The sequence below is a fragment of the Hyperoodon ampullatus genome (assembly GCF_949752795.1).
Source record: "Hyperoodon ampullatus genome assembly, chromosome: 4".
Taxonomy (NCBI): domain Eukaryota; kingdom Metazoa; phylum Chordata; class Mammalia; order Artiodactyla; family Ziphiidae; genus Hyperoodon; species Hyperoodon ampullatus.
The window spans coordinates 37,947,596-37,964,524 of NC_136917.1; the positions used below are offsets into that span (position 1 = coordinate 37,947,596).

A 16,929-nucleotide genomic window follows, 5' to 3' on the forward strand; every position below is an offset into this window, starting at 1 on the left:
TGGGGCCACCCCAGAGGTGGAAGCCACCCTGCCTCCCTCCTCTCTGCTCTCTCCCTTCAGTGTTGCCGAAGTTTGAGCTCCTTATTGACCCGCCCCGATATATCCAGGACCTGGACACTTGTGAGACTGGCACTGTGCGGGCCAGGTGAGAAAGAGGCGGCCACTGTCGGTGAGCCCTTCCCACTGTGGGCACGCCCCTCCCCTAGGACCCACCCCTTCCCAGGCAATGCTCCTTCCCTAGGACACTCCCCTCCTCCAGGGCACACCCATTCTCCTTAGGACTTGCTCCTCCCCTAGTACTTGCCCCTCCCCAGGGAAGCCCCTGCCCCTAGGACATGGCCCTCCCCTAGGGCATGCCCTTCCCCAGGGCACACCCCCCAGGCCATGCCCCTTACCCTGTGGGCAGCATCCACAGCCAGTGGGCTGACCCACCTAATGACCAGGCTGTTGACGGAGCCCGATGTGAGGGTCGACCAGAGGGAGTCAAGAGGCTCTGTCCCTTTCTGGGGCCCCTGGGAGAGCCCTACATGGTCCGTGTCCCCGCCCCATCTCTGCCACCTGCCAGAGGTTGTGGCTGAGACTTCTCCCACGTGTGTCACCCCTGGCTGTGTGTGTTTTAAAATCCAGAGACGTGGTGGATACACACATTTTTTTTAACATCTTTATTGGAATATAATAGCTTTACATTGTTGTGTTAGTTTCTGCTGTATAACAAAGTGAATCAGCTATGCGTATACATATATCCCCTCCCTCTTGCGTCTCCCTCCCACCCTCCCTATCCCACCCCTCTAGGTGGTCACAAAGCATGGAGCTGATCTCCCTGTGCTATGTGGCTGCTTCCCACTAGCTATCTATTTTACATTTGGTAGTGTATATATGTCCGTGCCACTCTCTCACTTCGTCCCAGCTTAGCCTTCCCCCTCCCCGTGCATGTCCTCAGGTCCATTCTCTACGTCTTCGTCTTTATTCCTGTCCTGCCCCTAGGGTCATCAGAACCTTTTTTTTTTTTTTTTTTTTTAGATTCCATATATATGTGTTAGCATACGGTATTTGTTTTTCTCTTTCTGACTTACTTCACTCTGTATGACAGACTCTAGGTCCATCCACCTCACTACAAATAATTCAATTTCGTGTCTTTTTACGGCTGAGTAATATTCCATTGTATATATGTGCCACATCTTCTTTATCCATTCATCTGTTGATGGACACTTATGTTGTTTCCATGTCCTGGCAACTGTAAATAGTGCTGCTGGATACACACATTTTATAGTCTAGAAAATACTATCAAAATTCTGGGTGTTATTTTTTAAATTTTACTCCCATTTTGCCCCCATTTTGCCCCTGTGTCCCAGTAAGCAGGTGTCTCCACTGCATCAGGCATGATATACATATATTTAAGTATTTGACCAACATCCCTGAGAGGATGTTTTATTATTCTCATTCTCCCGGTGAGGAAACCAAAGCTCAGAGAGGTCAGATCTCTGGTTCAAAGTTGAACTCCCTGGGCACGTAAGCCCAGCCAGGCTTTCCTGTTGTCCACGGTTGCTCGATCCTCTGGGCTGCCTTGCTCCAATGTGTGGCCATCCTCAGTGGTTGTCTCATATACCCTGCTGCTTTGGTCCAGAGTTCCTCTCTGACCCTTGGTCTCTTTTTCTGTCCAACATGAGGCTTGGTGAAGAGGATCACAGGGCCCTGACATGATCCGTCCTTACTCAGGGCTAAAGGGAGGGCTGTAAGGATGGAATGTAGGATGGGAAGCATCCCTGGATTAGCCACTGTACCACTGATCACATCTTGTGGGGCCTGGCCTTCCTGAAACTGACCCCTCCCCCGCTGTCCCCTGGGCATCTCCTGCTTGTGAAACTTACTACCCTTTGTCCTTTCGTTCCAGGTATACCTTTGGGAAACCTGTCTCGGGGACTTTAACCATCAACATGACTGTAAATGGTGTGGGGTACTACAGCCAGGAGGTGGGGCGCCCCATCCTTAGGACCACCAAGGTGAGGAGCAGGAACCCCAACCCACTCGGTGGGTCCCTTCCCACCAGCTTCAGTTCTGTGATCATCCGTTTTATTTTGCTTTCCAAAACAGTTTAGATGGTGGGGATATTCTGATGATAAAATTCCTGCAGGCTGAACATAGAGGCTAGAACATATAAAAAAGAAGTAATAAAGTCGACTTGTCCTCTGATAGGCAGACACAGCCACTATTGGTATTTTGATGTGTTTCCTCTTAGGATGTTGTGTGTAAAGTTAAAAAAAAAGTTTTCTTGAGACATAATTCACATATCATATAATTCAAATCCCCATATAGAATGTACAAGTCGGTGGTTTTTAGTATATTACAGAGTTGTACACCCACCACCATACAGTTTTAGAATATTTCTGCTAACCGTCCCCCCACCCCCGCCAATCTCTCACATCCTTTTGCGGTTAAGACCTGTTTGCATCTCCAGCCCCTGGCAACCACTTACTTACATGCTTTGTCTCTGTGGATTTCTGGACATTTCATATAAATGGAATCATGCATCACGTGACCTTTTGTGTCTGGTTTCTTTCACTCAGCCTGATGTTTTCAAGGTTCATCCACATTGTATTGTGTGTAGGTACTTCATCCTTTTTTATGGCTGAGTAATATTCCACTGCATGGTTGGACCACATTTTGTTTATCTATTCATTAGTTGATGGACATTTGAGTTGTTTCTACTTTTCGGCTATTATGGATGATGCTATGAACATTCATGTACAAGTTTTTGTGTGGCCAGATGTTTTCATTTCTCTTGGATTTGGAATCCCTGGGTTGTATGGTGTGCAATTAAATGAAGACTGCCCAAATAAGAACAAGCAAAGGCTATTTATTCGAAGCTTTCAGCAAGGGAGTCAGCCACCATCACCTGTGTCTGGCAGAGACTCAAAGGCAGGTGGAGAAGTGGGAAGGCTTTATAGTGAAAGAAAGGGAAGGCTTCCAGTGTGCCATGATGGGAAGCTATTGGTGTGCAGAAGTCATGGGCGGGTAACTAGAAGCAGGCATCCAAAGTGATTGATGAGGGGTGCATATTTGGCTTTTTCCAATTGGTCCTAAGATGGAAGTGGGAACCAAAATCAGAAAAAATGTCAGTTATTAATCTGGTCCTGGCCATTTGAGGCTTGTTGTTACGGGGGTTATTGTTTGGTTGCTATTGAGATAGGGGTCTGACTGCTTACAAGTCTGACTTATAGATACAGTTGGCCCTCCCATGTCTGAGGATTCTGCATCCCAGGATCCCAGATTGAAACTCTTTGAAGTTGGTTGAATCCGCAAATGCGGAACCGCGAATACGGACAGCCAACTGTAATGGGTTGGCTTTCTTGCTGGTGCCTGCAGAGTGTGGGTCTGAGTTCTCTTTTTTTCTGTATTATCTGGCCCTGGTCCATTTGTATATTCAGTCTCTCAGTGGTGTCTCTATGTTTAGTTGTTTGAAGAACTCCCAGACTGTTTTCCAAAGTGGCTGCATGATTTCACGTTCCCGTGCGTGTAAAGTTTTATAACCCGGTTTTTGTTTTTCTTTTTCAACTTAACATTAAGTTGTGAGTGTGCTACTATGTAACATACAAACACATCTTGGAGATTCTCTGCCCCTGTAGGCATTAAACCCTGTCAGCGCCACCTCCTTCCCATTTCCACCCGAAGCTACTTCTTCATCCCTTTGCCGCCTGGGATGTGTCCCCCCTCTCTGTTCCTGAGGCTTCTCTTCTGTGGAGTAGACACCCTGGCCCCTCACCTCTTTCATGCCTGGTGTTGGTGCCCTTGGTATCCTAGCCATTGTCCCTGGAGGCTGCCCCTGGTGGCCCTTGCCTTAATTTTCTCCTTTACTGAGTAATTCACTCCACAGCTGTTTGTGGATGTGGATTATTTGCCAGCCTCTGCCCCCAGGTCCTGAGATAGGGGTTGATTGAGGGGATTCTGTACCCCAGGCGTGGGAGGTGAGCCAGTGCTCCAGAGTGTGGCTGACCAGGTTCAAGTCCCTGCCTGCAGTCTGGCCCGAGGGGTTGTCTCACCTTCTGCCCAAGGAGCTGACCCCCTTCCTCCTGGGACATAATGCATGTCCAGCCAGGGATTCAGTCCCCACGCAGCTACTCACGGTATAGGTTGGGTGGGTCACCGAGTGTCCCCCTGGCCCTCCAAGCCACCAGAGCCACCTACTTTTTTTTAAAATATTTATTTATTTGGCTGCACCTGGTCTTAGTTGCGGCACGTGGGATCTTCGTTGCGGCATGTGGGATCTGGTTCTCTGACCAGGGGTCGAACCTGGGCCCCCCAGATTGGGAGCATGCAGTCTTAACCGTTGGACCGCCAGGGAAGTCCCCAGAGTCACCTACTTGAGCTCTGTGCTTGCGAGTCGTCTCTCAAAGCCACTCCAGCTCCCTGCGAGCACGACCTGTGTGTTTCCCGCCTCCAGATCCACGGCTCCCAGGACTTCAACATCTGCGTGAAGGACATGATCCTGGCTGATGTCCCTGAGCACTTCCGGGGCACCGTCAGCATCTGGGCCATGGTGACCAGCACGGACGGTAGCCAACAGGTGGCTTTTGATGACTCCACCCCCGTCCAGAGACAGCTGGTGGATGTCCGGTACTCCAAGGACACCAGGAAGCAGTTTAAGCCGGGTCTATCCTATGTGGGGAAGGTAAGCCCTGGGCATGGTGCCCAGCAGGGGCTGTCAAGGTCACAGGCTCTGTGCTGCCTCCCAGCCCAGCTCCTGCCCAAGGACCACTGTGTAACCACTGCAGTGCATGCCGTGGGCCCCACAGCCGTGACTTGGCTGAATACTACGCCGTTTGATTATGCCAGCAGAACTTTTGCCCTCTTGGGATCAAGGGACTGCTTTGCTGAGTGTGATGAGAGCTGGTACCCAGGGCAGGGGACACTGGACATTCTGCTCCACCTAAAAGCATGGTTTACTTTAATCCACATAGTTAGACATTCCCGTACCTAGAGCGTTAAACCAGGATGCTACGTATCCACTTATTATTATTATTTTTTTAACATCTTTATTGGAGTATAATTGCTTCACAATGGTGTGTTAGTTTCTGCTTTATAACAAAGTGAGTCAGCTATACATATACATATATCCCCATATCTCCTCCCTCTTGCATCTCCCTCCCATATACACTACCAAACGTATCCACTTATTAAATCACCTTCCTTAACTGGGTTGACTTTATCTCTGGATGACTTAATAGCTAAGTCCCTGAAAGGCAGATCCCCGTCCCTGAGACAGACTGACTCAGATCCCCTGTGGGGAACAGCATTTTGAACAAGCCCCCATCTCCCTCCCACCCACCACACCATGTTTTCTACACAGTAAAGTTTGAGGTGACTAGAAATTCGAGATCCTTATCCTAATTGCTGAACTGGGGCGTCTGTTTCAGTTGCAGCTGGGGGAGTCAAGGCCAGTGCAGCCTAGCATCACCTCAGGGGGAAGCTGGCCATACCCTCTAACCCCTGCCTCTGCCCAGCACCCACACCCCTGTACCCTTTTATGTTCCATGGGTCACCCATAGGATCCTAGCAGTCTGTCCTCATGCTGTGTCCTGCTTCTCCTGCTCTGCTCTGGGACCTCTGTTTTCTCCTCCATGATGAGATCTCAGCTCCCACTGTCCCACACACAGAGACATGGCTTGTGTGCCCCTGGCTTTGAGGGTACCAGCTTGAGTAGAAGCTAAGGCACCATGTGCAGGGTCAGATTGTGTATGAAGAAGGGGCTTGGAGCTGTCCATTCAGTGAAAGGGGAGCATTTCACCTACACCTAAGAAATTTTCTACTGTCTGCCTTAAAGAACGGAGCTGAAGCTGGTCACCCCATCACCAGATACCTACACAGTTGAGGGGTGCTCCAGGGTCCTTCAGGAACCACTGACCGTATTTCTTCACAATATCTGAACCCCTCATTCTGACTGCCTTTTCTACCTGCCTGAATGAGTGAGGTCTGAGAGTCACGTGGAACTGTCCATGGCATTGCCCGCCCCATTCCTACCTGGCTATGGCACCAGGAGAATGGCTGGCATGTGGTGATTTGTGCCTTGTGACTTCTTTGCCAAGTCTAAGGTCATAAAAGTTTTCCCCTATGTTATCTTGGAAGTGTTTTGTAGTTCTAGCCATTACATTTAGGTCTCTGATCCATTTTGAGTTAATTTTGGTATATGGTGTGAGGTAGGGGTTCAACTGCATTCTTTTGCATGTGGAGATCCAGTTGTCCCAGAACCACTAGTTGAAGGAATTGTTCTTTCCCCATTGAATGGTCTTGGCACCCTTGTTGTAAATCAATTGACTATAATCTTTTTCTTTTCTTTTTTTTGCTGTGCCACTTGGCATGCAGGATCTTGGTTCCCTGAGCAGGAATTGAACCTATGCCCCCTGCAGTGGAAGCATGGAGTCTTAACCACTGGACTGCCAGAGAATTCCCCCTCACCATATTTTAATCTTATTTTTTTGAATCAATTGACTATAGATGGGTGGATTTATATCTGGACTCTCTTTTCTTCTACTCCACTGGTCTGCATATCTGTCCTTACACCAGTATCACGTGTCTTGATTACTGTACCTTTGTAGTAAGTTTTGAAATTGGGATGTATGAGTTCTTGGTTCTTTTTCAGGATTGCTTTGGCTGTTTGGGGCCACTTGCAATTCCGTATGAATTTTAACATTAGATTGTTGATTGCTGCAAGGAAGCTGGCTGGGAGTCTGCTGGGGGATTGGGTTGAATCTATAGATCTGTTTGGGAAGTGTTGCCACCCTAACCACGTTGAATCATTGGTGACTCCTTCCAGGTGGAACTGTCCTACCCAGACGGCAGCCCGGCTGAGGGGGTGACGGTCCAGATCAGGGCAGAGCTGACGCCGAAGGACAACATATACACCACCGAGTCTGTGTCCCGGGGTGGGCTGGTAGGGTTTGAAATCCCCTCCATCCCTGTGTCAGCCCAACACGTGTGGCTGGAGGTGGGTGAGTCACCTAGACCCTTGTCATTCAGCCAGCAGGCATGGATTTGGTCCCTCCTCCAGGCCATGCTCGGGCACTGGGCCAGTGGACCTGGGTCTTGCCCCTGCCCTGAGGGAGTTCAAAGTCTGATGGGGGAGGCTGATAGTGAGTCAGATAACCCAACCACCCCAGAGTGAGGTGGGAGGCTGAGAAGAGATGAGGGTGCCTGGCTCCTGTGAGGGGATCTTCCCAGGTGGACTCCTGACAAGGGGGAGGTTCAGCCAGGCTGCTTCCAGGAAGGTGGAACAGCATATGCAGAGCCCCAGAGGCCCACAGTCCTAGTGTAATTGGATCCTGCAAATGCCCAGCCAGCCAAGCCATTTCAAGAAGATATGGAAGAGGGAGCCAGTGGGGCTTCCCCTCACCTCACAGGGGTGCTCAGGGCTTACCCAGAAGGCATTCTGTCACTCCAGTGCCCATAGTGGGGGATGTCTGGGCGGGGCCACAGGGGGGCAGATGGGAGGTGATGATGGAGAGGACACTGAGCCTGGAGCAGTGGAGGTAGAATTGGCAGGACCTGGTGTCCCCTTGTCAGGGGAGGGACGAGCAGGAGTGGTAAAGAGGATGTCCCAGCCCTCATCTCTATAGCTGGTGGTAGGCATGGTGGTCCCACGGACACTGGGATGGTGGGGACAGAAGGCAGCTGAGAATAAATGTGTAGGTGGGAGCCAAGGACACTTGTGGTCACTATGTCCCCTGTGGGCGACATGTCCTTAAGGATTTTTTGTGTGTGTCTGTGGTACACGGGCCTCTCACTGTTGTGGCCTCTCCTGTTACGGAGCACAGGCTCCAGACGCGCAGGCTCAGCGGCCATGGCTCACGGGTCCAGCCGCTCCACGGCATGTGGGATCTACCTGGACTGGGGCACGAGCCTGTGTCCCCCGCATCGGCAGGCGGACTCTCAATCACTGCGCCACCAGGGAAGCCCTCCTTAAAGATTTTTAACAGCCAGGGATCCCCAGGCCACCGACACTTTTTACCACCTGGCTACAAATTTGGAGGTTCCTGCTACCCCACTACCTTACAATTACAGCACCTGTGGACATGTAACATTATATTCATTTCAGGTGTTCAACATAATGATTTAATGTATGTATATATTGTGAAATGACACCACAGTATGTCCAGTTACCATACATAGTTACACTTCTTTTTTCTTGTGATGAGAACCTCTAAGATCTATTCTTTTAGCAACTTTCTCAAATGTACAATACAATATTATTAACTATAGACACCATGCTGTACATTACATCCCCAGGACTGAATTTATAACTGGAAGTTTGTATTTTTTGCAATTACAGTTTTATTATAGCAAAATGATACAAATTAGGACCAACCAAAGGGAGAGACACACATGCATAGGATGAGAGCTGGGAGGGTCCCAAATTTGTAGCTTCGTGTGCTGTCCCCATGGAGTCGGGACACGTCACCTTCCTGACACTACACAGAGCACTGCCAATAGGGATGCTCACTCCCACCTCGGTGTCCACAGTTTTTATTGGGGTTTCATTACATAGGCTTGATTGATTAATCATTGGCCCCATGACTGAACTCAGTCTCTAGCCACCTCCCCTCCCTAGAGGTCAAGTTGATACCATATCACGTGGCTCAAAGCCCCAACCCTCTAATCCCATGATTGGTCTTTCTGGCATGACTGTCCCCATCCTGAATTATCTCATTAGCTCACATTATCAGGACCCACCATGAATAACAAAGACACCCGCATCACTTGGGAAATTTTAGGGGTTCAGAGGCTATCTGCCAGTAACTGAGATAAAGGTGGGCCAGCTTCTTTTTTAAATTAATTAATCAATTAATTAATTAAGCTGTGTTGGGTCTTCGTTGCTGCACGCAGGCTTTTCTCTAGTTGTGGTGAGTGGGGGCTACTCTTCATTGAGGTGTGGGCTTCTCACTGCGGTGGCTTCTCTTGTTGTGGAGCATGGGCTCTAGGCCTATGGGCTTCAGTAGTTGTGGCTCGTGGGCTCTAGAGTGCAGGCTCAGTAGTTGTGGCGCACGGGCTTAGTTGCTCCGCGGCATGTGGGATCTTCCCAGACCAGGGCTCAAACCCGTGTCCCCTTCATTGGCAGGGGGATTCTTAACTACTGCGCCACCAGGGAAGCCCGCAGCTTCTTTATTCTTTATCACACAGAGGTCTTAGACTACCCCCTTCCTGCCCCCACTTCTGGCATCTCTCTTGTGTTAGCCACACTTTTCCAGCAGCAAGTGAAGGCAACAGGTTCAAACTCCCAAAGGAGCAAAAGTAATATAACTGCCAGTCCCTGGGGCATGAAGGGGGAGGATTGAGAGCTCCAGGTGGAGCAGCATCCAGAGCTCTGGGGATGCTGTCCAGTGCGGCGTCTCCCTCTCCTGACCACCATCTCCCCTGTGCTCACTTCCCAAGCAGGTTATACCCTCTGAGAAGCCACTGAGGCTGCTGGCAAGCCCAGGACATGGGCTTCCCTAACATGCCCATGATGGAACTGTCTCTCAGTGGCAATGTGGGCCACCTGTCGTTGCCTGAGCTAACCCCCAACACCCTGTGGCCAGCCTTGGACACTTGCTTCCTGTGGAGCTGGGGAAGAACAAGCTAGCCACACTGGACCCCATACTCTGAGAATTGGGGAAGAGTTTCTCCAAAGGGAAATTGGAGAATGAGAAGATCTTGCTGCAGGGCAGGGCAGGGCAGGCAGAAGCATGGAGTCGGGACACATCACCCTCCTGATACTACACACAGAGCACTGCCAATAGGGATGCTCATTCCCACCTCGGTGTCCACAGTTTTTATTGGGGTTTCATTACATAGGCTTGATTAAGACCCCCTTCCTACACCAAGCATCCAAACCTTGATCAAATACCCTCTCTTCTTTAGACCAAGGTGACAGCACTCGGCGGAAAGCTCGTGGGGGCCCAGTACCTGCCCAGCTACCTCTCCCTCAGCAGCTGGTACTCCCCCAGCCAGTGCTACCTGCAGCTGCAGCCGCCCTCCCTCCCCCTGCAGGTAAGGCTTTCAGGTGTGCCCTTCTCGAGCAGGACGGGGCCCAAGAAGCAGCATGCACGTGCCTCCAGGGAGCCTGCACATGCCCCAGCAGGGTTAATGCTGATGCTGACACAGGAGCCCCATCCCTCCGGCAAGGGGAGTATTCCGTGGAATGAATGCCTGTAATTTATTTATGATGGACATTTAGGCCAAGGCCAGGGTTTACTGTGATGTCCCCTGCCCTCAGGGTCCTGTTGGCCCTGGTCCCCCACTGTCTGGAGTTTCTTGTGCAAAGGCACCAGAAGTCACCCACCAGACACTTGCAGACACACCGAGTGCAAAGATGAGACGAACTCAGAGCTGGGTCTCACGTTAGTTCTTCCCAAGTCTATTATTCCACGATCCAAATTAAGTAAGATGTGTGAAGATGTGTGTGGAAATAGGGATCTGTAAACACTGAGCAGAAAATATAGAGACTTCCCATACACCCACTTCCCCTGCACGCGGTTTCCCTGATTATTACCATCTGTTAAAATTGATGAGCCGCTCTTAATATGTGATTATGAACTAAAGTCCCCAATGTATGTCAGGGTTCCCTCTTGGTGGTGCACATTTTATGACAAATACACAATGTCACGTATCCACCTTTACAGTGTCAGACAGAATCATTTCACTTCCCGAAAAATCCACTCTGCTCTACCTATTCATCCCTCCCTCCCTCCAACCCCTGGCAAACGCTGAGCTTTTCACTGTCTTTATACTTTTTCCTTTTCCGAATGTCATAGAGTCAGAATTATACAGTGTGTGTCCTTTTCAGATTGTCTTCTTCTTTTTTTTAAAATATCTATTTATTTATTTGGCTGCAATGGGTCTTTTTTTTTTTTTTTTTTGGTTGTGTTGTGTCTTCGTTGCTGCACGAGGGCTTTCTCTAGTTGCAACGAGCGGGGGCTACTCTTCATTGTGGTCCGCGTGCTTCTCATTGCGGTGGCTTCTCTTGCTGTGGAGCACGGGCTCTATGCATGTGGGCTTCAATAGTTGTGGCACGTGGGCTCAGTAGTTGTGGCACATGGGCTTAATTGCTCTGCGGCATGTGGGATCTTCCTGGACCAGGGATTGAACCTGTGTCCCCTGCATTGGCAGGCGGATTCTTAACCACTGCGCCACCAGGGAAGTCCTGTGCCGGGTCTTAGTTGCAGCACGTGGGATCTTTGTTGCCACTTGCAGGATCTTCGTTGTGGCATGTGGGATCTTTTTTAGTTGCGACATGTGGGATCTAGTTCCCTGACCAGGGATTGAACCCAGGCCCCCTGCATTGGGAGTGTGGAGTCTCAGCCACTGGACCACCAGGGAAGTCCCCAGATTGGCTTCTTTCACTTAGCAATTTACATTGAACTACCTCCGAGTCTTTTCCTGACTTGAGAGGGGCTTTCATTTTCGTGGCGAATTATATTGCATCATATGGTTTGGATCAACTGCGGTTTGTTTTTCCCCTCACCTATTAAGTGATATATACGTATATGTATGTTTTATAAAGCACTCCACTAATTCCCCTAATTGATGCTCTGTGGGCTGAGCCCGGCTGCCGTGGGTGGTGGCAGGCTTGCCAGCATTGCCTCTAGTGGAAACCACTTGCCAATGGGACTCCCAGGCCCTACCAGCCCTGTAAACTTCTGAGATCCCCTCTCCGAGGGTGCTGCCCAGACCCAAGGGGCCCCTGGGATGCAGCTCGGAGGAACTGAGGTGGCAGGGCTGCCTATTCCCTGGGCTTAGTGGCCCTCTGGGGGGGTTATGAGAATGAGAAACTCCAGTGAGATCGTGCCCAGCTTGGCTGCACACGCTGTTCTTGTTTTAATACTGTTTAACCATCTGTGCAGCGTAGGGATGCTGGTGTTGGCCACCTTCTTGTGGGGGTGGGAAGGAGTCCTGTGCCATGTCTGCTGGGACCACTGTTCCCGTAGGCGAGGACTTGGCTGGGCCACTCAGAGTTTCTTCTTGGAGGGACACCTCTGTCCTGCCTCAGTCAGGTCAGCAGGTGCCAGCTCTCCCCGTCCCAGACTGTCATCGAGGGGCCCTGAGTGTGACCTCAGGGCATTGAGGCAAGAGTGGCCATGCTTGGTGCAGTCCCAGCTCTGTGTTGGGGCCCTTTCTTCTTCCTCCAGCACCAAGGGATGTGCAGGGAGGAGTTGCTCTGTAAATGGGGCTGTCACCCCAATATTTTAGGGTTGCTCTGATGCCATGGGGTTAGTTCGTGAGAAGAAGAAAAAGATTTGCACTCTTTCCTTCTTTTATTTCCCCAACATCTCAAACAGAAAGAGACTTTTGTTTGGGTGTTGTTATAAGGAGGATATTTGCAAATTTAGAGAGAAATAAAAAAAAGTATAATAAATAACCATATGCTTTTCACCTAGATTTATGAATTAATATTTTGCCTCCATCAATCTACCCACCCACCCACTCACCTACCTACCCATCCATCTACCCATCCACCCATCCATCCACTCATCTATTTATCTCTCCATCCACCCATCCACCCACCCATCTACGCACCCCCCCACCCATCCATCCATCCTCCCATCTACCCACCCATCCATCCACCTACCACCCATCAACCCATCCATCCATCCTCAACCCACCCATCCACCCATCAACCCGTCCATCCACCCACCCACCCATCCATACATCCACCCATCCATACATCCACCCATCCATCCATCCATCTATCCTCCATCCATCCGTCCATCTACTCATCCACTCACATATCCACCCATCCATCCATCCTCCCATCTACCCACCCATGCACCCATCATCCACCTACTACCCATTCACCCACCCATCTACCCATTCATCCATCCACTCACCTATTTATCCATCTATTTCTTTCCACCTTATTTATTTATTTATTTATTATTATTATTATTGTTATTTTTTGCGGTACGCGGGCCTCTCACTGTTATGGCCTCTCCGGTTGAGGAGCACAGGCTCCGGATGCGCAGGCTCAGCGGCCATGGCTCACAGGCCCAGCCGCTCCGTGGCATGTGGGATCTTCCCGGACCGGGGCACGAACCCATGTCCCCTGCATTGGCAGGCCGACTCTCAACCACTGTGCCACTAGGGAAGCCCTCCACCTTTTTTGACTGCAATATTTGAAAGTAAATTACAGATATGATGCTTCACTCTTAAATACTTGAGCATAATATGTCTTAAAAATAAGGACATTCCTCAACATGACCACAAGGTCATTGTTACATCTAAGAAAATTATATTAACTCAATCATATTGTTTAATTCACAGGCAATATTCAGATTCTCAAAGGTGTCCTCGAGATATAGTTTATATATAGTGTGTGTACACACCCATGCATGCCTGCACATGTGCACACGTGTGAGTGTGCATGCGTATGCATGTCTTGCAGATGCATGCTTGTGCATGTGCACATGTGTGTGTGCTCACCTGTGTGTGCATGTGTGTATACGTGCATGCATTTTACTCAGTGTCAATTTAAAAGTTGCCTTTGGCTCTTCTGTGTCTGTAATTGTTCTTGATCTAGAACAGTCTCCCTGCCTTTTCATTGCCATGACTTTTGTAAAGAATTCAAGCCTGTGATCTTGTAGATTATCCCACATTATGAGTGAGATTCAGGTTAAAACATGGTTCTGGCAAAACTACTATGTACGTACTCCTTTTGTTGAGTCCCATCAGGAGGCACAGATTTGGGCAGCCCCACCCTTGCTGAAGCTGATCTTATCCTTGATTTGGGTCTGGTTCCTACCAGCTCTTTCCCTCTGCAGATGAGGCTAATAAATAATCTGGGTGACACTCTGAGGTCCCTGCCACAGTGTCCTGAGCCCCAGCAACCTTTCACCGAATACCTTTGGCATCTTTGGTGATTCTTGCTGTAATCAGTTATCACACTGGCTTTATGACGGATATTCTGATTTCTGCACTTATTATGATTCTGACATTCCTTCTAAATTTATTAGCTGGTAAAAAAAGAACTTGCCCCACTATTATTTTTGCTGTATTCTTGTTTTCAGTGTGCCTATGGACTTGTGAACTTCTAAAAAATTATTCAATGTGTTATAATCTGTTACCACCATGCTTCCTTTTTTCATTTCAGATTTCAGAATAACTTTAGACTTACAGAAGAGTTGCTCATATAGTGCAGAGAGTTCCTGCATATCCTTTATCCAGCTTTCTTTCCCTAGTGTTTTAAATTGTTTGTCTTTTTGTTTTGTGAGAGTACTTTATATATTTTGGACATTAGACCCTTATCAGATATATGACTTGGAAGTATTTTCTCCCATTCTGTGGGTTGTCTTTTCACTTTCCTGATAGTGTCCTTTGATGCAACAAAGGTTTTTAATTTTGGTGAAATCCAAGTTATCTATTATTTTTCTTTTGTTGTTTGTGCTTTTGGTGCCATATCTCAAAGAAACCATTGCCAAATCCAAGGTCATGAAGGTTTACCCCTATGTTTTTTCCTAACAGTTTATGGTTTTAGCTCTTATATTTAAGTCTTTGAACCATTTTGAGTTAACTTTTGTATATGGTGTGAGGTAGGGTCCAACTTCATTCTTTTGAATGTGGAGATCCAGTTGTTTCAGAATCATCTGTTGAAAAGACTGTTCTTTCCCCATCAAAAGGTCTTGGCACCCTTGATGAGAATCAGTTTGCCACAGATGTTTATTTCTGGACTCTCAGTTCTATCCTATTGATCTATATGTCTGTCCTTATACCAATACCACACTGTCTTGATACTGTAGCTTTGTAGTAAGTTTCAAAATTGGCAAGTGTGAGTCCTACAACTTTGTTCTTTTTCAAGATTGTTTTGGTTATCCTGGATCCTTTGCATTTCCATGTGAATTTTAGGATCAGCTTTTGCACTTGGACAAAAAAGGCCACTGGCACTTTGTTAGGCTTTCCCCTAATGTTACCATCTTATGAAACCATGACACATTTGTCAAAACTAAGAAATCAGCACTGGACATGACTATTAACTAAACCCCGGACTTTATTTGGATTTCCCTAGTTTTTCCAGGCACCTGCTTTTTTTGGTCCAGGATCCCATGCAGGATCTCACACTGCATCTTGTGTCCTCCAGTCTGATGGTTTCTTGGTCTTTCCTTGTCTTTCATGACCTTGACACTCTAGAAGAGTTCATTCATCTTTCTGCTTCTCCAGTTTCCCAAATTTGGCTGTGGGAGTGAGTACCTTTGGGTCAGCTCCTTAAACAGGTGGGTTCTTGTCTTCAGTGGGAAGTAGAATGACATTTATTAACCACCCACAGTGAACAGGTGTGGTGTTGAGAATGATATATTCATCATTTCATTGGATCCTCAGGACCTTCTGTCCAGGAGATATAACCTTATTTTACAGATGGGGAAACTGAGGATCAGAGAGGTGAAGTGACTTGCCCAAGGACCCACAGTGAGAATGATACTCACCACTCACCACCTCAGATTACCCTCCTCTGGGCATTCAGGGTGGCCCAGATGTTTGGGGAGAGTCATGGATTGTAAAACATGGGGCAGAGGAGGGAACCTCTGGGGCAAAAGTCCAGAGGATGACTTCTCATGCAGCCTGTAACCTCATTGTTGGATATGGTCACACTCCAAGCTCTTGGGGAGGTCACAGGACCTGGGAGACCTCAGCTGTAACACAGGGAATGAGGGCAGCTTGGAGGTTAAGCATGGGGCTCTGGCTTCAGCCCTTTGGGGTTTGAATCCTGTCCCCACCAGTCGCTGATGTTGGGAAGGGACCAAACCCCCTCTGGAAACGGGGATTGTGATAGAACCCAACTCATCAAGTGTATATCCAATGAGAAGTTCCAGCCCATTGCCAACACTGGTGCCTGTGAAGTTAGGGAATAGTCCCCAAGACCATCCCCCCCGCAACTGCAGAATTTGGGGGGTCACCAAACCACTTTCAGTTTCCTTAATCTCTAGAGGGAGTCACAGAATCACTGAAAGCTGTTAGAATCACAATTACAGTTTAATACAGTGAAAGATACAGATTAAAATCAGGAAAGGCAAGAGGATCATAAGGCAGGGGCCAGGTGAGTTCTGAATGTGAACTTCCAGTTGTCCTCCCCCGACAGAGTCAAGGACAGTGTTGCTTTGCCGGCAACAATGTGTGACTACATGCATGGTGTACTGCCAACCAGTGATGTTCACCTGAGCCTCAGTGTCCAGGGTTTTTATTGGAGGTTAGTCACATAGACATCGCTGACCACCTGCCTGGCCAACCCTAGTCTCAGCCCCTCCAGAGGGCAAACTGATATAGTGTGGCCCAATGTCCCTACCATAAATTATATTGTTAGTATCTGGTGTGGCCCCAGACCCCAGGTAAACAAAGATTCATCAGGCAGGACATTTCAAGGCCTTAAAGATCACCTTCCAGGAGCAGGGGACAAAGGCCAGACCTCTCTTAGGCTAGGTTCAGATCCTTACTACACTGCCCTCACTGAGAGTTTCCATACCCTTATCACGTTTCATCCACAGCACAGCCCCATTTACAGAGCATCAGCTGAGGTTGCCATGGGGATGTGGCCACAACCAGGACCAGATGCTGAGCACTCAGCTCTGAAGCCAGTGCTCCTCCCTCAGCTTTCTTGGCCTCCCTGTGGCCCCACAGTGGCCTTCTCCCTAGGGTAGGCTGTGGCATTGGTGCTGGGCTGTGGGTGCCAGGCATGGCTCCCCATGCTACATGTCTCCCACAGGTCGGGGAGGATGCCCATTTCCCAGTGAAGTCCACGTGTCCCTGCAATTTCACTCTGTACTATGAGGTGGCTGCAAGGGGCAACATTGTGCTCTCGGGCCAGCAGCCTGCCCACATCACCCAGCAGAGAAGCAAGCGGGCAGCCCCGGAGAAACCCATCCGCTTAATGCACCTTTCCGAGACAGGTGAGCTAGGCCACAGGCTGGAGGTTCCTGT

General features: G+C 48.9%; 1 protein-coding gene across 1 annotated transcript in view; it reads left to right on the forward strand.

Annotated features, from left to right (window-relative positions):
• Positions 1-16,929, forward strand: part of CPAMD8 (C3 and PZP like alpha-2-macroglobulin domain containing 8) — a 100,205-nt gene that overhangs the window by 17,225 nt on the left and 66,051 nt on the right. Inside the window, exons 9-14 of the mRNA XM_079704060.1 lie at positions 61-145; positions 1,892-2,000; positions 4,439-4,666; positions 6,809-6,979; positions 9,889-10,017; positions 16,715-16,898. Of these exons, the coding sequence (XP_079560186.1) occupies positions 61-145; positions 1,892-2,000; positions 4,439-4,666; positions 6,809-6,979; positions 9,889-10,017; positions 16,715-16,898 (906 nt within the window). The remainder of the gene's footprint in view (positions 1-60; positions 146-1,891; positions 2,001-4,438; positions 4,667-6,808; positions 6,980-9,888; positions 10,018-16,714; positions 16,899-16,929) is intronic.